The sequence below is a fragment of the Apus apus genome, chromosome 10, assembly GCF_020740795.1.
Source record: "Apus apus isolate bApuApu2 chromosome 10, bApuApu2.pri.cur, whole genome shotgun sequence".
NCBI classification, from domain to species: Eukaryota; Metazoa; Chordata; class Aves; order Apodiformes; family Apodidae; genus Apus; species Apus apus.
In genome coordinates, this window is record NC_067291.1 from 12,023,491 (window position 1) to 12,048,387 (window position 24,897).

Sequence of the window (24,897 nt, forward strand, 5' to 3'; positions counted from 1 at the left end):
AGTGGGACTGAAGTTGGTTTTATACCCTTCAATAGGTTCTTTCACTTGGATTAATTTAATCTGAAAAATCTATTTTTTGTACAGAGAAATTTAGTTATAAGCAATGTGTTGTTTAATAGCAAAATTATATAGCTGTGCCAAAGTAACTCATTGTGGGGGTTCACTTTTGGCCTTTGACATGCTTTTTTGGATTTATACAAACCACTTTGATAAGAAGGCACAAGAAAAACCAAAAAGCACTCACCCAGATAGCTGGATTGATGTTGGCACATTAGCAGATACACTGGTAAAGAAGTCCTTATGTGTTATGACAAAGTCTTCTTTTGTAAGCCACATCACTCTGACCTTTTTGGGTAGAGCATTTTATGTATGCCTAACCTTGGGTGTGGTCTGCATTGGAAGATGATGCCCAGAGATTGTGTTGAAACCCTTCTAGAAGCTGCCAGAGCTGAGCAACCTGCTCTAGGGGTGTGCCATGGGTAACATCACAGGGCAGAATTTGGGGTGTTTTTTTTTTGCAATCTGTTCATGGCAGGGACACTGTGTCACTTGGGGACTCTTGCAGATGAATCTGAGTGTTACGTCTCTAAGTTTCTTTCATTACACATACTGTTACAATCATTCTTGTGTCAAATGCTATGTACTTGGCTTGTGCTTGTATTTAAAGCAGAAATGTATGTTAATAGCTCTGGAAAACAAACATGTAAGGCACCAGAGCATTTCTGTTGAGAAGCTGAATCTTTGTTACTCTGAACGCTAAACATTTACATATCCAAGCCTTATGTAATGGATGTCTGAATAATAATAAAACTGCATAAACTGACCTTCATTCTCTGGCACCACATCTCCTTTGAAGTCTGCATGACCAAATTCAAGACAATTATGTCATCCTTCATAACAGCCAAACAAAAGTTTGGCCAAATAATAATTTTTCTTCATATAACAGCACTGTGTTTGATTTTTGTAATGTGTGTCAATGTAGCTGTTGTTATTTACAGGGTGTTACAAGTGACAGTAAAAATCCCCTTGTTTTAGATTAATGATCAGCCCTGGTAACATATGGATTTCATTTATTTTACCTCAGTGCCCACTTCTGCTGTACTCAGTTACTTCGAGTAGTACTTTGCAAGGCAAGTGTGGCCTGAAAACAGCTACACAGACAAATAATTTGCAGTACACGGTGTTACAGTATGTGCCCGTATGTGGTAGAAGGAAGACAGGTCCTGTATAGAAGGGAAACTGGCGCTAACATTTTTTCCCCCTGTCCAAATCTACCAGTCCCCCACTCTTGGTTAAATTCTCCCTGTACAAGGCTGCCTCTATCAGTTAAGGGCTGTCAGCAGAGACTCGGATTGCAGGTTATGGAACCTCAGACCTTGAGGAGTCCTTGGCATACTGTCATCTGAGTTTTTGAGACTCTGTCACCGAGTGCTTCAAAACTTGTATTTTTTTATTTTCCCCCATCCCCTGATTCAAGTGATCCTGTGTGCAGTGTCATGACTTAGTCTTTGGTTGCTTTCATAATGAATTTTAGACTAGACACATAGATTAGGATAAAATATTTGAAACTACCTTTAGCTTATAAACTGAATTTCTGCAGAGAATATTGTATAGGCTCTGTGAATGCAATGCTTGCCTCTACTCCTGTATTCACATGTGATGCTTTTGGAATGTGTACAACTAGTGTAGCTGGATCCAGTGGAATTGTAAGGCCTTTTGCCATCTAGTTCTATGTAAAGAGCAGGAAACTCTTCTAATACGGTTGAGCAAAGTTCCACTGCTGATATTTGATGGAATTATGACTGAAGACAATAAAACCATGAAAAATTAAACCTAAGGAACAAACCATGAGTGTAATCCTGAGGTACAATAATACTCTTTTGTGCCCAATTGTAATTAGCTCTTGGTTTAATTCCTAGATTAGCTTCCAAGGATTTGTTGGTTTAAATCACGATGTTGGTGATCTTTATTTTTCTTCAATTTGGTACCGTGGTGGAGACAAATGTAATACATAGAGTTTATGAAACCAGACAGCTAGTAAATCAATATTATTTTGCTAGTAAATTACTAAACCAGTGCAAGCTGCTTTTAACTCTTTCCCATGGGACAAAGAGTTTGAACTAGCTGGAGTTTAAATCAACACTGTGGGCACTGAATAAGTCAATGATTCAGAAGAAGGCTTTGTTGGCATAAACTTCAGCTTTGATCATCCTAGTATTTACAGCTTTTTAATTAGATACAGTTCAGAACAATGGCTGTTATCAAAGCAGGTTGGTAAGTGAACAACTGGACATTGTTTAGGGCTTTAGATGACATTCTGTCAGTTAATATCACATGGCTGGGTTTCATATAATGATGAAGCTAAGATTATTTTAGGTATTGTCACTGCTCTGTCAGAAGAAACTAGCTATTCTAAAAAAGTGGCATGTATTGCTTTTAAAATCATAAGTTTAGTAATTTCTCAACATATCAAAAAACAATCATTTGCCTTGGCATTACAGAAGACAAACTTTAATTTTGCTCTCATAAATTTGAAATAAGTGACTTTTGTTCATTTTGAATTATTTTCCTGTGCTGGGGTAATTTGTTGGGAAGTGCTGAGCTGTTTTTTTTCTTGAGATTGAAGGCAGTTGGTTCCATTTTCAGTGTCAGACATTTCAGAGTTGGCTTCTGATGTAAAGTAAACCCAACGCCAGCATGAAAAATTCCTCAGGGATCTTGGCAGAGCTGGGCTCTATCATTTTTGGAACATTAGATTGGCCGAAGTACACTTTTAAAGCTTTACAGTAAGCGTTTGTAAAATTTGCAAACGTAGGGAAGCAAGAAAGTTAAGGAGCCACTGATGTGCTGAGACCTTCTGCAATTAACTCCTCAAATGGAGATAGCTTATCCTCTAATCAACAATTTTATTTTTTTTTAACAAGTTCAAGTTCTTAGTTGAGTGGATGGAATGGTTTGCAAAGTGACTGTTAGCTGCTTCACTATGGGGAGTAGTGCTATTATACTAAACCTGCTTGCTCTTACTGGTGCTTTTAAAATGCCTTTGAGTAGCCCTCTGCTCTGCTTAAGTGTAGCTAAGTTTAACTATTTGCCATTTAGGTTTCTGAAGTGATGCTTATTCAGTAGTTATGTTTACAGCTGCAGCGTGAATGCATCTGAACTATAAGAGCTCATTCACAGAAACAGGCCAGTTTTCTCAAGTTCTGTGGCACATTATTATTCTTATTTTCTTTTTAATATATTTTAAAAAAATATTTAGGAGAAAATCCTTTTGCCTACACAGCATGGTATTAAGTCATATTCCTTGTATGGTGCTATTTTGAAAACAGCTTTGTTTTTATTCACTTCAAACTTGGTAGGCTTTTACTGAAGTCAACTTCCTTCATGGCTGAAGATGAGCTGATGTCTTTCAAATTAATAGCACTTCTTTTAATGAACTTCTATTCTTGGTTAGCAATTCTTGACTGCAATTTTGGGCATGCACTTCAAAAAAGATTTGGGGTGCTTAATTTCTGTACTGCTGCTGAGTGCAGACACACTTGAGGAGCTAAAAAGAGGCTTTGTCCTTCATTAGTCCTGGATATGAAACTCCTTTGGTCAGGATTTCCAAAAGCCCATCACCCTGCTCAGAGCATGATGTCTAGTCTGGCTACTAAAGATAAACTGTGTAGTTCTTACAAAGTATGTTGGACGTAGGTATGCTGGGAATGACAGCATATTTGGACACAGCAGTCTGTAGGCAGAAGGCAACTCATCAAATACAATGTATCTTGAAAGACTCTGCTTCCCTTTCCACATTAAAGGTTATATATTAGAATAGTAAATAAAACTGAGGTGCTGTAAAGAAGCAGCAAAGTAATATACTCAATACTATTAATGCCAAACAGTAAAACATGTACCAGGTCAATTAATGTGTTTTTTTATTATTATTCTTTTCATCCTTTCTGTTTTCCAGACATCCAGAATTACTCGCTCTGATGAAGATAAGGAAGGCTCCTGGGATGCCTGGGGAGCCTGGAGTGATTGCTCACGGACCTGTGGGGGGGGGAGCATCTTACTCATTAAGGAGATGTTTAAATGGCAGGTAAGCCCCCCGTGGTTTTGTGTATTTATTCCTCTACAGCTCTACCATATTTCCCTGTCCTATAGAACAGGTGTCTACAGAGAAGCATTGCTACTTCTGTTTCTGGAATCAAGTGTTGTGTTGTAGATCAAGTGCTATGAAATCTTGCTTTAAAATATTTTTGTAATATATTAGATAAATATCTGAGCCTTCAGCTCCGATAGAACTTGAGCACATTGTGCAGTGTGTTCGTGGAATAATAATGATTTATCTAGTACAGACAAATACTGAGAGAGGTCCCTGTCACTGCAGTGTGAAGCGAATGACGAGCTACCTGCATAGATCTGAGCCTGCACTTGAACATTGCTTGAAATAACATTCAAGTACAGGCTCCTCCATGTCTTCTCTGTGGTGGAATATGACTTACTCCACATACAGATGTATCAAATCCTGCTTTCTGTTTGGAAATTTTTCCTCTGCCAGTTTTTTCTGTGCAGTGGTCCTGCTGGCCATATGTTTTCATGGATAAGCCTCAGTGTAGCTTGAAAAGAACAGCCTATGTGGTGAAAACAATTTACCTCAGTAGTAAAGCTGGACTAATGTAGGACTTGTTGCTACAATCTTAAAAGTATGAGTAATGCCAAAGGCTTGTAGTCAGGCGAGAAGAGATCCCAACCAGCTTAGAAGCATCTGTGCTGGCCTCCATAATTACTTGCTTTATTTGAATTATTCTTAAACATGTTTAAAACTGCTGATTATGTTTAAATTTGTTTTGTTGAGATTTTTAAAGTTAAATGCAGTGTCACCCAGGAAGTCAATTCTCCTTGAAGAAGGCTTGGAATATGATATGCTTGTTAAATGCAAACTGTATGAAATACATAGCTAAAGGTGACTGGTTGAAACACTGCCTGCTTCTTCTGGTGCAAAATGCACTATGGTCTTTGAGAAAAGTAATGTTTCCACCAAGAGGCTGAGATACTCTACCAGTGTGTTAGGGACTCTGAAACAAGCTTAATAAACTGTAGCAATATAAATTCTACTGTGGTTTTATTAATATCTTTAATGTGTTCCCCTGTGAAAAACATATGTTTTCCATACCTTGACAAATGTGTAGTTTAAAAGGGGTTTTTTTTGTGTTTTATGGTTGTTGTAATGTCTAGGAAATGCGCAATTGTGACATACAAATGTGAAAACTTCATCATAAACATCTTTAACTTCCATGTTGTTATGCAGTCATTCTTGCAAAAGATGGGAAATTCAAGACATAGAGTATCTTGAGCCTGGAGAGTTGTACCTTCAGTTGAGCTCTTGCTCCAGGCATCCACTGCTTTTTTCTTTTCAAATTATGTTTTTCAATCCCTCACACGTATTAAAGGTTTTTTAATATTTACAAGCCATTTTCATGCAAAAAGTAGAAAATTTAGACTCAGCTACACATTCATGCATTCTTTTGCATAAAGCAGGTTTTTTTGGTGTGAAGGGATTGTTCGAAAACACTATTCCTGATTTTAGAGACATCACAAGTTATAATTTCCTGTCAAATAATTTGAAATACGTTTTCAGTTCTTTCAAGAGTTTGATTTTGCTGTTCTTAGGAAAAAGATTATTTTACTTTGTGCAAAAATGCCAGTCAGTTTTTGAAAAGTTTGGCAAAGTGTGTCCCTATAAAAAGTTTGAACCCACACATCCCCATATTTATGAGACCATCATAAATAAACATGACTTTATTGTATGCCTGTTATTTCAGCTACTAACAAGAGACTTTGCTGAGGATCTGGGTTGCCTGGACTTGAGGATTCACATACATTAGGCACCTTAGAAATGCATGCAGTCTGTTAGAATTAGATTTCCTTTAAAATTATGAATTCTGCTCATGTGGCTTTCGGTCAATAAAATTGCATTCTATTCTTAAAAATATTTCACCTTTTTTTTTTTTCTTTTTTTTTTTTTTTTTTTAAAGAAATGCTGTTTTTTCTTTCCTAAACAGAATAGGAGAAAGTAAAAGTAATGCTCATTGGCCCTATGCTGTATTAGAGGACTGCTTAGATATTCTGATTCTCTTTTCTCTGGGTTACATCCTATAGATTAGGAATAGATTTGCTGGTCAGCATAGATACAGTTTAAGGATGCCTTGTGAAATCTGTTTCACCAAATAAATGTGTTTTTTATAAGCTTTGTAGTAAATTTGTTTTATAGGGAAAGCCACACTTCTTTGCTGAAGAGAGACAGCAATGTAACCTGTTGAGTCCTCAGATTTCCTCTGTATTTATATCTCATATCTTGAGTCCAAATTTGGGTAGAGCAATAGTAATAAAAGCCTCATTTTCAGGATAACAACTGTAAAACAGGCAGGGTTGTTATGCAGTGTAACTATTTTTGTTCTGTTTTTCAGAAACTGTGAAGGTCGGAATATTCGATACAAAACCTGCAGTAGTAATGTGAGTCTGGCCTTAAAATCCTATTTTACTTATTCAAACAATGTGCTAAAGTTTAAGAAATGCTGCTTCTTATTTCAAACCTTATGGTGCCTAATTTTCTTTCCATCATTATTACAATTTTTAAAGATTTCAGTCTGTGTGACACCAAGAGGTTTCAAATTTAGACTCCCCAAATGGACATTTTCTTTTGAAATTACAGTGCCAATTGTGATTCAGAGTGTTTTATATCATTTATTAGGAAAGTCACACATTTTGGAGCATGAAAAAAATCAGTTCTCATCTTAAACCAGCAAGTACTTTTCCTGAGGGTCCTGTCTTTCAGATGAAGCATTAAACTGAGCTCCTGGACGTTTATGATTGTTAATGATACAGTGTCACTCTTTGCATGAACAAAGACATTAACCACCTGTGTCCCTTTCAAATCTTAAATTGGGTAATTACTAGTTATATTCCCTCTGTTTGCCTAAGCCAAAATCTTTATCTGTCTATAAGCAGAAGCCTGTCTAGGTACACTGGTGCAGACAGTTTCCGTGCCTGAATGTAAAGCTGGAGTTTTGACGTATACAGTTGCTGTTACTATGATGCAGTCACACATGATTTTTACAGACATGTTTTATGAAAACCAGTCCCACACAGCATACTTCATGAGTTGTGCTCAACTGATTTGTAGTGTTACTTTGTGCTGTTTAAACAGCTGCTGCCTTTCACCCCAGATGCTGCAGTCTGTTCAAGGTATGCAGCCTGGGCAGGACTTGGTGATGCCACTGGTCAACAGACCATGTATACAAACAGAAAAAGTTCGGGATGGTTTATGGTCAGCAGTCACCTCCTTGCACACATTACCTTGCAGTACAATATGACATTCATTATAATCCCTTTCCAGAAAAGAGAGAAGGTAGATCAGTAATTAAAGCAAAAGCTTTTTTTTTTTTTTTTTTTTTTTTTTTTTTTTTTTTCTGTAGTGCATTTGATTAATCTGCTTCTGGCTCTGGGAGAAAGGCAGCAATTTTCACTCAAATACCCCTTAGAAGGTGAGGCCTGTGTTTCCCTTGGGCTGAATTATACCCAGGTAAGAGGAGGTGATATTCATGGCATTGCCAGCCCTGCCATTTCTGCCTGCAGCAGGCAGGTGAGAAGTATGACATGTTCTCCTTAGGAGGCCTGACGCTGGAAGTTGCCCAGTAAATATGAACCAGGGTATCTCCTGGGAGAACTGGCCGTTCCAGCTCTTCACTTTGCCACACCTACAGTTTGTTGTGTGCCAGTTGGCTTCTGCCCTCCTCAAGAACAAGGCTTGCGAGCACCTTGAATTGCTCTAACACTCCACTCCTCAGTGTTGGACAGATTTTCCACCATAGTGGCTCACAGCCTAAATTCCTGCTGGCAGAAACTAGTGGAAGTGATTAAAGAATCAGGCCCAGCGCATGCAAAATCCAGTCTGGAGACAAACCCTGTCAACTTCTCAGAAGAAGAGGCCTAACAATTCTGTGTACAATTTCCCTAGGTCTTAAATAAAAATGCCACATACAAAAAAATACCATAATCTTTTAAAGCTGTGTGGCAAGCCAAATTGCAGCCAGTCAGTATGTAAGCAATAAATAAACTGTCACTGTAAAATCTATTTGCTACGTTCTGTATCTGGGTATCTGGTTGCAGGGCACACAGTAATGCACCTCTGACTGCTTGATCTGTGCTCTGCAGCTTCTTATGCAGCAGGGCAAACAAGTCAACGTAGCATGCCTCGTTGCTGCAGAGAAATGACTGGAAAACTACCCAGTGTACAGGAAAAGGAGAAAGATGAGATCAACTTAGGCCTATTTTCTGCGTAAGCAGAGGCCTACATGCTTTTAGGATATGTAAGAGCAATTGTAGACACTCCATTTTCGAGATGATGCAGTAAAAATCTGATGGAAATGAAGGCGCTATATGCTTCAGCCTACAGAAAATTAAGATGATTACCATATCCTTTCTGAACTCCCAGGGAATTTTCTGAAGTCACTGGGGCCTGTTTTTTAACTTTAGGACTTATTTTAAAGTGATAAGTGGCAAGCGTCTTGTATGTGAGTCTGCTTGAATTTATGATGATTCAAATGTTAATTTCCAGACAGGAAGCTGCCTTTACAGTTCTGCTTTTGGGGCATGTCTGAAAGGGATCAGGTTTCCATTTCAGTTCAGATACAGCCAGAATCTCTCAGGGAATGGTTTTTCCTAGATTATGGAACAGATAATGGAGAACTCCTGAGAAAAAGATATTTCATGAGATTTCCACTGTCAATACATTTGATCTTTGCATTGAAATCCAGTATTAGACCTGACTTACATGTGAAATGGGAGCTTAAACTTAATGTAAACCTAGGACTGCTAGGCCAGTTTTGTTTCAAATGATATAATTTTCCCCAAAGCCTTATTTATAATGAATGCTTCTCACTTTAGGAGTAAAATTTTGGTTTGAAAATTAAGAGTTTAAACTAGCTTATTTCCATATTAGTAGGTATTATTGTTAACCACATGAGACATTCACTTATATATACACTGTGTAAAGTTGTCTGCAAATGTAATTTTGCCACATGATACATTACACCACTAACATCTATATTGGGGAGTACAAATTAAGCACAACTTAATACGTGTGTCATTCTAATGAAAGAACAAGAATTATTTTACCAGAAAATTGGTTTCATCTGGATTTGTAATAGAATAGTAGTAAGTTCAATGAACTCAAGCATAGTTCCAGAACAATGTTAGTGATATTTCAATCAAAAAATTAATTCAAGGTCTTAACAACAAAGTAATTGCTGAGATGAAGGCATACGTATATACTGCTTATCTTTCTGTTATAACTGAGATGCCAGGTACAAGATTTCCTAAAACTATGTGTATGCTTTCAGCTTTTCTTGTAGAAACTTTAGAGAAATAAACTATATAAACAATTAATTATATGCTGTTCAATGAGATTTTCAGTCTGTCTTAACCCTCTTTTTTATATTTCCATTTTTGTATATACTGTTACATTCTAATGCTATGATGTGCACTATATGGAAGTGTTTAAGATAATCCTTTAGGGTCCTATTCATAGAACAAGTTATTTAGGCCATTTCCCCATAAATTTCACATTCTTATGTGCCAAAAAGTCACTTATACATTTGCCAGAGTGACTCTTCTACAGTAAGAAAAAACATTATTTTTTTAATATATTTGTCCATGTTTAATTCTGCTAGAAACTCTTATTGTATGCAGATAATACTTACAGTTGTTCAACATATTCATCAAGTTATTGTCCCATCTTCCACTTAAGCAGTTCATTTGTCCCATTCATAAAATTTTGGCTGAACTCCGTCTGCTTTAGTCATATATTTCACCTTGAGTTGCCTGGTTTCTCTCTAACCTATTCATTTGTTTATTTTATATATTTATATATAATACTGATGCCCCCCATGGCTCTCATGGCTGGGGTTTCTAGCTCAGGTATCTTGATTTTACTAAGAAGTGGCCTGAAAATTGCATAGGAAAAACACAGAACCTGAAGCTAATTTCAAAAAGAAAACAAAACAATGACTTCATCTGTTTTGGCTAGGTTTCAACAAAATGAGATTCAAAGAATAAAACTAGACAAAGGGCTAGACTTTCTTTGGTGTCATCATTTTTACTGAGAATTTTCTTGCTTTCTCTTTTGTGCTTTTTTCAGTGGAGTAATTGTTGGCAAGAGTCACAGGGTCTGATGCAACCTTCATATTTTGTACATGAACTTTGTCTACAAAGATACAGATTTCCCAGGTTAGCTTTGTTTTCAGAGGCTGAGAGTGCTCGCTGCCAAAACTAAAATGATACATTTCATAAGAAGCCAGCCCTTGAATGCAGTAGTTTTTAATCATCTGTCACAAAAGAAGGGGAAAAAATAGATATGTATTTTTAAGATGCATGGTAGTCACGTCTGAAGCTTCTTCTTCAGATGTCTGTCTAATAATATGTTCCAAAGTCATGTCATAAATACACTTAATTCCACTACAAGATCTGGATGTGATTATTTTGCTAATGTTTTCATGTATTAGACCTCATGCGTCTTCAGCTCCTTATGTAGTGTAGGAACCTACAAACAGCCTGGCTATGGTTCAGTGGATCAAATGTGGGACAAAATCTATTGCTGGAACTAGGAAATCTGAGAAATCATGAAATTAGTGGCAGAAATAGTTAAAAAATAAGAAAAATAGAGTATTGAGAAGGAAGAGGGAATGACAGAATGAACTGATGTATGAAATAGGTTAAAACCAAAAAGGCATGGAAACAGGGATAAGGATTGGGGCCTATACATTATTGAGTGTGGCCTTACCTGCTTTCCAAACATACTCCACCCTTGCCTACCTCTCTTGCAGCTTACCCCCCTACCCTTTTTCCTTCCTATTTTTTAAACTCACTCTTACCTTTCTGACCCACTGTAATGGGATTAATCTGAAGTTTACATCCTCTTGTCTTGATTTCACTCCTTTCTGTGCTTAGCTTTCTTTCTGTTTAGATTATAAACTCCTTTCTCTATATGCGTATTTCTTGTTCCCAGGAAAGCAGGGATCTGAACTTGGTTGCCATCCAAATACTGATATAGTGCAAGTGATAATAATTTCATCCCTTTGATATTCCTTTGTGATGCTCTTTTTATGCTTCTGCTTTTGAACAGAGCTCAAACATAAAGCAGGTGGAACTGGCATATGAATTGAGCTGCCAGAATCACTTTGTGTTCTTTCTTTGAAGATGCCAAAACAGAGCAGGGAGATGAGAGCTGACTTGCTCTCAAGCAGCCAGGAAGTGAGAGGAAAGAAGGAGCTGCATTGTGTTGAATCAATGAGAAACATACAGTAACCAGGGATTGACATCCTGACATTGTGGTGTTTGTGTCTTGGCATTGCAGCAACACTGAGTGATAATGAATTGTAACAGCAGCCTGTCAAAACTCAGCCTAAGGCCATGGCTCTGCCTGTGTTACAGAGAACTCTTTAATTTTTTGGGAAGAAAATGTAGCTGTGCATGGCTGAATAACACTACTCTGAAACACTGCTTCTAACTTTACCTGGAATCCAGCTTCCACCTTTAATTTTTATCCTTGCCTACTCCTCTATTTGCAATGGTGGAAGGGAACCATCTGGTATCCATATGAACTCTGAAGTCCTCTCTGCTTTTTAGCCTTGCTATAGTGGAAAATGAGAGGTGACAGATAAGTCAGAGCCAAATTCTGCTCTCATTTACACTAGTGCAAGCAAGGTGAATTTCTTGGGAGTGACACTGCAGTAAATAAGAGTGATTTCTAACAGTATTTGCTTGATATTTTTAGAAGCTCTCACTTGGGGGATTTTGCAGAAGTAAAATACTCGAAGAATTACAGTAACTGTAATTTCTCCTTATTCCATGGTTTTATATTAAAAAAGGCTCACAATAGTATTAACCCAGATGAAAACTAACATAAAATACATTAGCATAATTCTGAGCTTTTCTCGTTGTAAAGGTGTAGCACTGAACAGAGTTGAAAAGTATTGCTGGGAATTCTCAGGGAGTTGCTCAGTTGTGAAAACCCCAATGTTGTGTTGATCAATAAAGAGATTTTAGAAGATATTTTATGCAGACTAGAAACAAACCAGAGACATTTCTGGGTTACCGTGGAAAAAAAATCTAACACATTGTCAAGGTATTAAGCTAACACAGTGCCAACTCGTCCAGATTCATATGAGTAAAATGGTGTGAGGGCATAATTTTTAAGGGCACTGGACTGGAATTTGAACCTTTGTCATGTATGTTTTTATCTCCAGTACTGGGTAATGCACTTATTACTTAGTTAGTTTTTTTCAGGGAAGGTTCTGTTTTCTGATAAGGTTGAAACTGTGATCACGATGAGTATTGTTTACTAAAACTTAGTAATAAGTGCCATGAGTTCAGCTGACACATCACAATATTTCAGTCTTCTATTCAATGAATACACAACTTTGTTAAAATCAGCCTCACATCTGGCTTATATGTGCAGTTGGAATTCTTGGAAGAATACCCTTTCAGTCTGGCGTATGGGCTGCTTGACACTGGACATGCTTTCAAATGAAGTCTTTAGTGAGAAATTGTTTGACACACTAACTCCTTTGTCAGTACTTCACCAAAGTTATTTTTGAATAAATCAGTATTCATCTCCATTCCTGTCACCACAGTTTAATATTAACATCATTGTTTGAGTGCAATGCTTTATGCGGAAAAACTATTTTAGAATATTTTATTTCAAACAGCTTTCATATTTGGTCTTTCAGTTGTATAGGCTGTGGCATTAGAATTGGAAATATATCATCAGTAGTTACCAGTTGGAAGTATTTTTTCTTTAAAGTAAACCTTACTTCTTCCAGGAGGTGAAGGTGTTTTGTAATTTGACTAAAGGACTAAGCACTGAAAGTTCTCGTGTCTCCTCATAATGCTTTTGTCCCCTTTCTGAGCAATGCTGAACAATTAATCCGACAATTTTTTAATATTGGCGTTTATTTTTTCTGTGTAAGTAGCAATAATACCTCTTCACTACTCTGACATATGAATTGATGAATGAGTGCAGAGCCCTTAGAAATCCTTAAGTGGAAAAAGCTATAGAAAATAAAAATATTAAATGTCAGACACCTTACTATAGTCACTTAAAATATATAGATTCCTTTAGAAGTTAATTCTTATTACAAAACCAGACTTTAAGTGTACTATGTAGTGTCATAAGTAACATTTTAAATTATTCTCTCATATCAGTTATGTTGCTGTTGCTGGAATATTAGTGATATTCTGTTACTTGCACTGCAAGCAATGGTTTAAACAATACAAAAGGCTTTAATACACACAGTAAAACTGCAATATGGTATATTTGTCATAGCAAATCAGTTCTTGAACAGAGCCTTCCCGAATAGATTTTGTGTAATTCATCAGATAAACTTATGCAAATGAAAGTATTCTCTTCTTTTAAAAAAATACTTCCTTTGGTCTGTTTCTAGGACTGCCCTTCAGATGTTGGTGACTTTAGAGCACAGCAGTGTTCAGCCTACAATGATGTCAAATACCAGGGACATTTTTATGAGTGGATCCCTGTGTATAATGATCCCACTGCACCGTGTGCGCTGAAATGTCAAGCTCTGGGAAAGAACTTGATTGTGGAGCTTGCCCCAAAAGTGCTAGATGGTACCCGCTGCAATATTGAATCCTTGGATATGTGCATCAGTGGAATATGCCAGGTATGTTCATGGTATAAATCTATTTGTGACCTTTGTGAGACACTGCACGTTAAGTGAGGACTTTTTTGTTGGTTTGTTTTTGTTTGTTTTGTTTTTTATCTTCACGTATCATTTTACTTCAGATGTATCTGCAAGTACTGCCAAATGGATTGTAGGTAACTTCCCTTTCTCTTGCATACAAAAGCTCCTGACTGCCTTAGCCATTGATATTTTCATATATAAAAGCAAAAGGTCAATGACATTCACTCTCTCTTCTATTTATGTATGTAAAAAGTAATGAAACTAGTTATACTAGTTATAGTTTTCCAAACCTTAGTATGCCTCTCATTGTGTGAGGAAATTGCATAGGCTTCCATTTCATTTTAGTTCTTTGAGTCTTGTCTCGTGAGCTCTGAGAAAATTGGATGTTTTATGGGAACCAGCCCAGAATATCAGGTGTGAGTGTATAGATCTGTCTTCATGTGAGTGAATGAGTATATGTTGTGATTGTATAAAGTATTGTTAGCATCTTTTTACTGGAAATCTGCATTTCTATGTATATTTATTATTTATAAGAGTTATGATATCTACTTTACACAGTGGGTGTAAAAACTGAGAGTTATAATATTTGAGGCTCGCCAGCTTTGCCCATGTCTCATTAGCAAAGAAACACTAGTCTTAAGTTTTGTGAACAGAACAATTTTATACAGAACGGACATGTTATTGCAATTAATTTACTTTCTCTGCAAGTGATTGTTGTTCTGTTAAATGCCTAAGATGCATGTGACTCAAAAATGCAGGATCTGGCCCAGTGAGCAAAATAGCTCCATTATAGGGGAAAATTTGACTCATTTGGCAGAAGACTGGTGCATGGATTACAGCAACATTAATACATGATCTGGACTTTGCTGTGGGTTTTATGTGACTTCTATGTATACTGCAGTTCCAATGCCAGTCATGCCAACACACAATGCATCTGCTGCCTCTGAAATAGAAGAAGAATTCCTTACAGTTTTCCTCTTCCAGTGACTGCATTTGTCAATAGTTCTTCACAGTGGTATTCAACAGTGTTCATTACCCTGTGCCTTTAAAATAGGATATACCTCTATGAACTCTGGAAACACTTGCCAAATAAAGCATTTCTTTTGCAATGTTCTCAGTGATGTCTCTTCTTGCAATACAAGCTTTCACCCTTTAGGTTGTCAAAGCCTTTAGTAGGTGGTACATCTGCAGCAGCCTTTGCTCTTTGTGCCCATTGCAGCACGTAAGTGTCATGCTGGACATAATGAGGCTTGAGTTTTTGTAGAAGCTTGTGAGGCTCCTGCTCAGTGCGCTGTGGGGTTTACCTCAAACATCCACCATCTTTCATACCTAGCATAAAATTCACTTTAGAGGGGATTCAATTGTGTGAAGAACAGTTAAAACATACATTTCAAAGGGCTGCCTTCACAGTTTCTTGTTATCATTTTGCAGTATTCATATATAAATTTCTGACATCAAATACTTCAAAATTTAAATAATACATTTTACAAATGAACCAGGTAGTGGCAGAAGAAATTAATCATTCCAGAAGCAGTCTCTGAAGCTCTTTTACACTGTTCATGGGAATCAATTGCTTCTCTCTCTTTTTCTTTTTTTCCATTTTTTCTTCTAATTCCACAAAAATTTTTCAATGTGAGCTAACATCTTCAAGGGGGGGGGGAATCCCCTACCACTGTGTTTAGGATATGTCCTGTGCTGTGACTTATGCAATGTAATTAATTTATAACTTAAATTCATCAGCTGTTAGGTGCTTTCACTTTATTCCATTAAGTCACTTGCTACTGCTGAGGTATTTTTTCCCAAATGGAAAGTGTCTCCTTTTTAATGTCTGTATTTGATATTTTAGAGTTGGATAGTTTTTTTTGAGTTAAAAATGAGTCTCTGGTAATTTGAATAACCTTCTGCTCTTTGTGAACTGTTCTGGGGGCAGAGTGGAAAGGTTGGTTACTTGAGAAAGGGACTGTGGAAGGTGAGGTCTTCCTCAGACACCCACACCCAGCTTTGTGGCTGCTCCTGTTCAAGCAGGAAAAGAAAACAAATTGACATCTAATATTTCCTGGAAAAATACTGTTATTTAGTCAACTGCTGTTAAGAAAGAGACAGCAAAATTGTGATTCTCTCCAATTGTTGCTACAAGATCAGTCTGCTGGGTTCTGACATATTCTTGGCACAGCCTGCAAATAACTTGGCAAATGTTTTTACAGTTAACTCATCTAAATAAACATGTCGTTGTGCTGATGTGGATATCTTCGCTTTTATGCCTGCAAGCACCAAAGAGTTAGTATAAGGAGACTGGCTTGCCTGAGTCCCTTTCTAACTCGTGCTGGTTTTGCTCATTTATTGTCTCAAGTTTGGCAGGTTTTATAAGAGCTGAACTTCCCCTCTTCCCCCCCCCCCCAACATGATTTCACTTTCATCTGTTTTCTTATTATTGGTAAGCTAAGGCTGCAGCACTAATTCTGCCTCTTGGATTCTTGCTCAGACTCTCCTTGGCAGCACATGAATTTACATGGCCAGTGAGTTCCTGTTGTCCAGTTTTGGTTCTGATTCTTTGCACTTCCCTTAACAAGCAGAATCAAACGAAGAAACACTCTGTCAAAGGAAATGGTGAGATGAAAAAGCTGCTCTTCAGATAAGAGGTCTAAGGCTTCAAAGGATATAAATTCTAAAGGTGGTAGAGCAGGGAAAAATATGCCGGAAAGGTTATTAAGATGTTTTGGGCTTGCTTGAGGCTTAACTCAGCAAAACCATTTGATCAGGTTTTAGTCTACAACTGCTGTGCTCCTGTTACCAGAGCAAATACCTGAGCCTGTTGTGTTAGATGGGGACAGGTCAAAACTTCACTGCCAGGAGGATTTTCACACTACTGATATTTTTTCTAGTCTCTGCGCAACTTCCAACTTATTTTTTTTCATATAATATATTCCTGCTGTGCCCATCTGGATGTGGGTGGAGGTATTTAAAAACATCTGCATGTCAGACGTGTGGGCAACATTTACCCACTTACTCTGTCTGCTTTGGGGCCCTGCCTCTCCTTGTGTTTTGTTGTTGGTTTTGTTGTTGTTTTTTTGGTTGTTGTTTGTTGTTTTTTTTTAATGAATGCAGACATGCTTTTTTCTACCAGAATGTAGAATGAGGAGTTCTTTGTGTCAGTACCTGGAATGGTTACAGTGATAATTTTCCTAATATGGAATAATGTATTTGGACAATAAATACATGCATCACCCAAAAAATCCAGAGTCCTAAGAAGCAGCCTGAATAGTTCTGTCCTAGGCTGTCACGATTAGGTCAAAGATGATGTAAATCCTGTGTTGAACTTTCCATTTAGTGTCAGCAAGTTGTCTGTGTTCCAAAAAAGGCAGACACTACACTACACTTTGTAGCATATGGCATAAATTTAGCTGACATCAGAACACAAGCCATGTGTCAAGCAGAGTGCCATCAGCTTCTGCCATGCTAGTTCTCTTCTGTCATGTGTCATGATATGGCAAATAGGTGTATCTCTCACCACTAGAGCACTCTTGTTCTTGATGTAAACATCTGTCAGCTTTCATTGAAAACAGTTTCTGTAAGCTTTTGGAAGACTATTGCACTTTAGGAGTGTTGCTTGTGTTTGAAACTTAAAATCATAGCAGATTATTAGTTTCTTCTGAATTTTGACTCCTTTTATTCTGAGAGTTACTTTCTCAGTGTGTTAATATAAGGTGTTCTGGGTTCTTTCCCTCTGGGTTCCTATAGATACATCTTTTTGTCTGTGAATGTTAAAGGACTGTCCAGGATGCACAGGAGGTTTGGTATTCAGTTACTTAGAAAGGTTTGCTTTCCATCCAGTGTTGCTGCAGACATAAAGCTGTGTTTCTCACTCATGTTAATTGGAATAATTAATTCCATAAGCAGTAACAGCACTGTAATATTTAGATTTATTTTTTTTTAAATAAACATCTTCAATTTTTTTTTTTTTAGTATTCCAAAATAGTAAGAAAAAAAATGTCTGCATTGCCTTTTTCTCCTTTTTAGCCTTCAAACCTGAAGTAGTTTATACATGGGAAGAACTGATTTCAAGGTAGGTCTGTGTTAAGTCAGCCTTAATACTGAACCTGACATTCTTTCCTGGGTACCATTAAATAGCCAATGCACAGTTTGTTTTGGAGCATGAAGAAATCCCTGTGTAGAGACCCATACTCTATCTTACATATTACTACAGGCAGCAGTTGACAGGCTGGATCTTATCCAGAAAGACTAGGGGAGTTACTCATGTAGATCCAATGAAACTTTCTGGCTCTAAGCTGCATATCAAAATCTTCATATGACTTCACATACATGAGACACATGTCATAAAACTGAAGGGACAAGGGAGCTCCAGCTACAGTTCAGCTGGGAAATACTGGTGGCTCTCCAAAAGTCCCACTGAATGGTGGGGCTGCACTGAGCACAGGTTACCACATCCTACATAACCTGCCAGCATCACCCTCCATTGCCTCAGGGCATTGGGGTTGGTTTCCTTGCTCTTGGCACTGCCCAAGACACCAGACTATGTAGACTCACTCCAAGGGCTGCACTTAGAACCACTTGTAATGTTACAGTTCAACTTGGTGTGGTGGTTCCCTTGCAATGACACTGGCAGTTCAGAGATGTGCTTTTACTGCTGGTAATCATAGGATACTCTTGGATGACAAAAAGATCTTTTGGAATCACTTGTTTTTATTTCAGCTGCCCACTGCTGCTAGAAACTGATGTCTCTTTTAAAATCTTGTGTTACTTTCTCTCCTACTGTTTCTTATGGAGAAATACACCCCACAGAGATTTCTTATTAAGTTTATACACTCGTCAGAGATGTGGTGGATTTTTTCTGATCTCCAGTTTCTTATCTGTATTTCTTTTCTTCCTAAGTGTTTCTCTCTGCAAAGTTTTGTGTGTTTTTTTTGTTTGTGGTGTTTTTTTATTGTTGTTTTTGGTTTTTTGTGGCTTTTTTTTGTTTGATTGGTTTTTTTTTGTTTGTTGCCATTTTATTTCCCAACCTAGGAAGATCCTAAAGCATGTGACCAGTCATAGTAGAAAAACTCACAATTTGGGTGTTATCTTGAACTAGATCCTTAATAACCTTCAAATCCCCAAGTATTTAACTTGATCTTCATATAGCAAGGTAGAACAGTTCTAGCATGTGACAGATCCTGTAATAAGAGTTAAATGTTTTGGAAACACTTTGTTTTATTTTATGGAAGTGGATTTACAGAATTGTGAAACACTCTTTAGCCTCTTGCCTTCAGATATAAAATGTTTGTAGAAGTATGTGGAAAGGGAGTCTTTCAGTATACAATGAATTTAATACACTGTGTTTTTTATCTTCTGGGTTGTGGGGGTTTCTTTTTTTGTTGTTGTTGTTGGGGTTTTTTTGTGTTTTGTTGTGTTTTTTTAATTGCTTTACATTCTTTTCCTCTATATGGGTGGCTGGGGACTTTGAACATCAATAATGTGTCTCCTTGTGTCCATCATTCTGACTTATTTTATGCTGCTGTTCTGATTTGACACACCTTGCCTTTAGTCCCTGCTTTTGCTCATCTATGAGCAACAATAAATTCTTACACAGAAGTTTTGTTACTCCCACCATCATTAATACCTGTTCAGTTTGGCAGCTGGGATTGCTGCTGCACTTGCTGTGACCTGATGGGCTGGGACGTTTGCTGTTGGCCAGAGTACATACTCAGGGTCCCTCAAGGGGCTGCATTCTGTTTATTAACAAATTCTGAAGCCCCTCTCCGCTTGTCTGGGCTGCGACCGACCTGTGCTGGCTCCATTGCAGAGAAGTGAGAATCTGTGCCACAGTCAGGCCTTTCTTAGGCTGAGAATTATGAGACAGGACCTTGTAAGGACAAAATAATGTCTTAGACCAAGTTAAGTCTTCAATGAGGATAAATTAGAGTTTGAAAGTGGTGTTTGAAAGCTAAGATTCCATGCTACTTTTAAAAGTAATTAAAAAAAAAAAAGAAGGAAATTACTTAATTGGGGGAGGATATTATAGTATCTCCCCCTCTGCTTGTCAGAATCAATTATTTATAGATGATGAGCATGGGAAAGAGAGAGACAGTGGGAGTTTTTCCTTTATATTCTCTCCAAGGAGATATTTTATCAGTGTAGAATAAAGTGCAAGCTGAAATTATCACAAAGCAAAGGACATGAGTAGAGATTGTGAAGTAAATCAATAGATGGGCTTTGAATAACAGCAGGGTTTTACAGCAGGGCAAAGATACATAGAAAATATATGCTAGGTCACATGACAAGTTTTATACTCTTGTTTTTAGTACCATAAATCCCCCTAGCCGTATTCAAAATTAGTTGTTTGTTGTATGGATGCGGACATTCCTGCATCTGCCTGCCTGTGGCTCTGTGCTAAGACAAGTACAGAAAATGAAACAAATAGCTGACACTGAGGCAATGAGATCTGTGTTTTGTGATAACATGTGACTGTGCAGTAAAATACAGCCTTAATTTCTCTGAGTTTTGGATATTCTGTTGTCTGTGTTTGCAGAAATAGACAAACACCCTGAGGATTTTGATTTTCCCTATTGAGAGTGATTCTAATAAACCACAACAGAGATTCATCTCTTCAAGCATGCAGCATTTTTTACCATTTTCTTCTTTTACTAATGAATGTTGAAATGAAACATGTCTTTTCTTAGTCATGTCACAAGACTCGGAGAAGATAATTTTGCCAGAAATAACTTTGCTGAGGTTAACTTGTATTTTGTGCCACGCTGATAACCTCTAAGAGTATGTAGAAGTTTTTGTTCCATTTTTATTGTAGTTCTGCTCTCTTGTAAGGCTGAAATAAATAGTTTATTACAACCTAAGTACTGCCATACTGGTGGCAGAGCAGTCATATCCCTTCATTGAATATCTTTGGTGTAATAGTTTGCTTTCATTATATATTTTTCACATCTTGACAAATTTCATAAGCAGTGAAAACTCAATTGCACCTTGTCTGCAGAGTCTTTGCCATCTTTCAGCAGATCAGTGCTGCAGCCAACACAAAACTTGCTTACTGAGATAACACTATAACAGATCTAGCCAACAGATTGCTAGCCAATTTTAAAACAAAAAACTACTGGGCAACGTGTACTGGGGTAATTACAGACTGTTCAGCCCTTGAGGAAAAGGATATTCTGTGTAACAATTACATCATATTCTTGTGAAGAAGTAAAATTACCATCTCCTATTGTGCGTTCTGCAGTGCACTTCCTTGCTCAGCAGAAATGTAGTACTTCTTTTATATTTGAAGGGAAATTCCCCTTCAGTTTTTTACTGACTTTTGTGCTTTGGCTGATTTTCACTAAATGCCATCTATATGTGTGTGTTAAAATCCCACTAGCTGTCTGTCTCATGAGTACATGAGGGCATCCTTTGGAACAGCCAGGCCAATGAAAGCAGACAAGTGTGAATGTGCTCAAAGCAGCCTTCATCTGGATTTCCCTGAGCATTGTCGGGCCTGTCCAGTTACTCTAGAAGGATGGTAATTACATCATATTGTGATGCTGTTGAATTGATTTTCTCTCTTTATTAAATCAGACTGTCACTGAGCTGCCAATCCCTCCAGTAAACATAGAATACTGAAAAACATACCATTGAAAAACTTAAATTTTAATGGAATTGCTGATACATGAGAGACTATCTTAATAAAAAATGTACTGTTTGAAGTAGAAAAATATATAGTATTTAACATATACATTGCTGAATATTTAAATTATCTGTCTACTAAAGAACTTAGTCTAAGACACAGTAAGTAAAGAGAGAATGGCACTAATGGCACTTCAGTCTTAATATTTTGTAGAATTTATGTATCTGTCACAAATAAAAACAACAGTGATGTATTATTTTGTGGCCGTGATTAGGAGAACATAATATTTTTGTTTTTTTCTGGCTGTACCTGATCTCTGACTCCAAAGGATCAGAGAATGGTGGGGGGGCCTTTCTAGAGAGAATGTTGTGTATAATTATATATATTCATAGAATCAAAGAATGGTTTGGGTTGGAAAGGACCTTAAATATCACCCAGTTCCAACCCCCCTGCATGGGCAGGGACACACCCCACTAGACCAGGTTGCTCAGAGCCCTATCCAACCTGGCCTTGAACACTTCCAGGAATGAGGCATCCACAGCTTCTCAGGACAACCTGATCCAGTGTCTTACCACCCTTACAGCAAAGACTTTCTTCCTAGTGTCTGACCTAAATCTTCCCTCTTCCAGTTTAAAGCCATTACCCTTTGTATTCTCTCTACAAGCCCTTGTAAAAAGTCTCTCCCCCGTTTTCTTGTACAGGACCCCTTCAGGTACTGGAAGTGCCCTGTGAGGCCTCCCCAGAGCCTTCTCTTGTCCTGTTGCTGTATCTAATTTTGTGCTTTTGAAAGTAATAATGACACAACACTTAAATGATGCTTGTTATGCACAAATCTCTGGTTTTCCTCATTTTTCACATAAGTATTCATATTTTGTAGAGCATAGGTATATCTTCAGGTTCTTTATTTGAAGCATATCATCTTGAGTTGTTAGCATCCCAGAAACATTTTTTTATAATTGACATATAACATTTTTATAATTGAAAACTCACCTCTGTGCAATGTGTTCTAGAAAAAATGATATTGCGCCTGTTTTGAACAGTATTGATCAGTATTCTCCCTGCTGTCTGAGGAGCTCACAGCTTACTCATTACAATACTTGTATCATTTTTTTTGAGTGATGATATTTCTGACTGTAGATTTCTTGACAGGGTCCCAGTCCTTCCATTATGCACAGTTTGTATTATCACTTGTTAAATTTATGCAGCCTATGTTCAAATCACCTTATAATTATTTCTGACTAAGCCCTAAAGGCCTGCAGATGTTTTCCCAATCTGCTTGTAATATTTATAGCTGGTCCCTTTGCTCTGTTAACAGTGAGCAATGTGGGGTAAATTACCCCTACAAAAGGTTTTAATTGTGAAAATCATCAGACCTCCTTGTTTTGCTGAGATGATGTGTGAGCTGAGAAAGGCTGTTGCCACGGGTCATTTTCTCATCCTTGTTGCAGCTTTGCTTGCAAATACATGTTACATCAGACACTGTTTTTCTAATAGTTATTGGCTAAAATATAAATACCTTAAATTCATAATGTTTGGTGTCAAAATACCATGTGTGTTCAAGGCTAGATTTGCAAAGCTATACCTTGAAGTCTCCTGTTATTTTAGTGGGATCAATGGCTGTCCAGCCAAGGTTTTACAAATACAAAAAGGCTAACTCTAAACACTCAGGTGTTAAATACTCCCACCCCAATGTTGGTCACCCCACCCTAGTGTTCCTTCATTAAGAACCCAGGGTAGCAACACTTGTTGAATTGCCTCTAAAGTTGAGCCTTGTCATATTAAAATCCACAGAATTTTTTGTTGCTTCATGTCAAAGAAAACCTGAAATTCTGTGCTTACTTGTGGCCTAAATTGTGATACTAATTTGAATGATTTTCTAAATTGTGTTCCAGGATATCATTGCTGTATACTCATATTCAGAACAGTTAACAAACATAATCCCAGAGGTGAATGCATCTAGCTGAATGTGCCACCTTTGTTGGCAGGGGGAGCAGTAAAGCTTTTCCCCCAGTCAAGCCCCTTGCAGCTAGCACTCATTTTATTTCTGTGGCATTTGTGTATTATTAAAAAACAAGCAATAATACTACATGAAACAGTCCTCTAAAGTATGCTGCTGTGTTGATTGTCTTTTTTCTTACATTCCATGTAGGACACAATGGTGCCTTGTGTTTGCACAGTTGTATAATTTTTGTTATATGCAGCATGATTTTGTTTTCATAGTGACTCCATGTAATAACTCAGTATTTATGTTTATTATTATGATGGGTTTTAATGGGATGGTCTTGCAAGTTCTCTGCTTGCTCAATACCCTCTTCCCACCAAAGGCTCATGGGATCAGTAGCCTACAACAGCTTAAACTAATAAAACCAGAAATTTCTCACAGAGTATCAGAATGTGCAGCTTATGTTTTTCTTTGAGAATTAATTGATGAATGGATAAACATTTGAGAGATTTGGAAAATGAGATTACATGATGAAATGGAAATGTGTTTGTGAGATCTGGGGGGAGATGACACTTGCGGTAGTTCTAACAATTTACCTCCATGTACTAGTATTATCAATATGTGAATCAATGTAGGAAAAGCAGCAGGGAGCATTAAATACTTTGAAAGTCTTCCTAAGAGGAATATAGACTCTCTTAATTACTGTATGGTTCCTATCTGAATGCTTCAGAACTCTTAGTAGATTTATTCTTGCACCATCCCTGTGAGGTGGGGAATTGCAGTTATGCTTCTTTCACTGAATGCAATGGAAAGCCAAAGCAAGTTTTCAAAGGCAAAAAAGTCTGTTGTGGAGCTGGGAATTTAAAGAAAGTTGTCAAAACTAAATCCAATGTGTCAAGCACCAAATTACTGTATCTCTTGATTTTTTTTCTGCTTTCTGTTTCTGAAAGAGTAGCATTTTCATTGAGAAATGATATTTGGTGACAAAATGGGAAGAATGTATTACTTAGAGTAATTTGTTTACAGTCTGTCTTTTTGTTATTTCTGCATGTGTCCTTGACGAACCCAGAGCTGAAGTGAAAAAGTATCTTCCAGCAAAAACATTTTAATCTTTAGTCCAATCCTAAATTATGGTACTGGAATTTTGTATATGTGTATAGCTTCTATTAAGCACTTGTTCTGAGATAGTCTGATTTGCCACACAAGTGTGCTTCATTTTTACAACTCAGTTTTTGTTAACACTCAACATTAAATAATTTCAGTTAAGCTGCTTATTTCTTTTCAAAATTAATTATTTGTTGGTCTCCTTAGGATGACAGTCTCCTTCAGCTGCAGGGATAATTTCCTACTGCTTATGTAGTTTTCTATGGTAAATCTGAACCCTCTAGTGAGGAGATGCCATTCAGTGTAGCATGTTTCTCAACCAAACCATCATAAACTGTCCTGCAAAATGTCCTCCTAAGAGAGTGAAGTATGTAAAGAATTAGGAAAATAAGGGAGCTGGGACTGCTGGGGCTGCTTTGCTGCCTTTTCTGTAGAAATGTCATGTTTGGCAGCAGATGTGCATGATTTGTGTGTGTGTTAACTCAGAGACT

General features: G+C 37.3%; 1 protein-coding gene across 1 annotated transcript in view; it reads left to right on the top strand.

Annotated features, from left to right (window-relative positions):
• The window catches only part of ADAMTSL3 (ADAMTS like 3), a 177,208-nt gene that overhangs the window by 75,263 nt on the left and 77,048 nt on the right, over positions 1–24,897 (top strand). Inside the window, 4 exon segments of the mRNA XM_051628117.1 lie at positions 3,956–4,039; positions 4,041–4,084; positions 6,456–6,501; positions 13,491–13,727. Of these exon segments, the coding sequence (XP_051484077.1) occupies positions 3,956–4,039; positions 4,041–4,084; positions 6,456–6,501; positions 13,491–13,727 (411 nt within the window).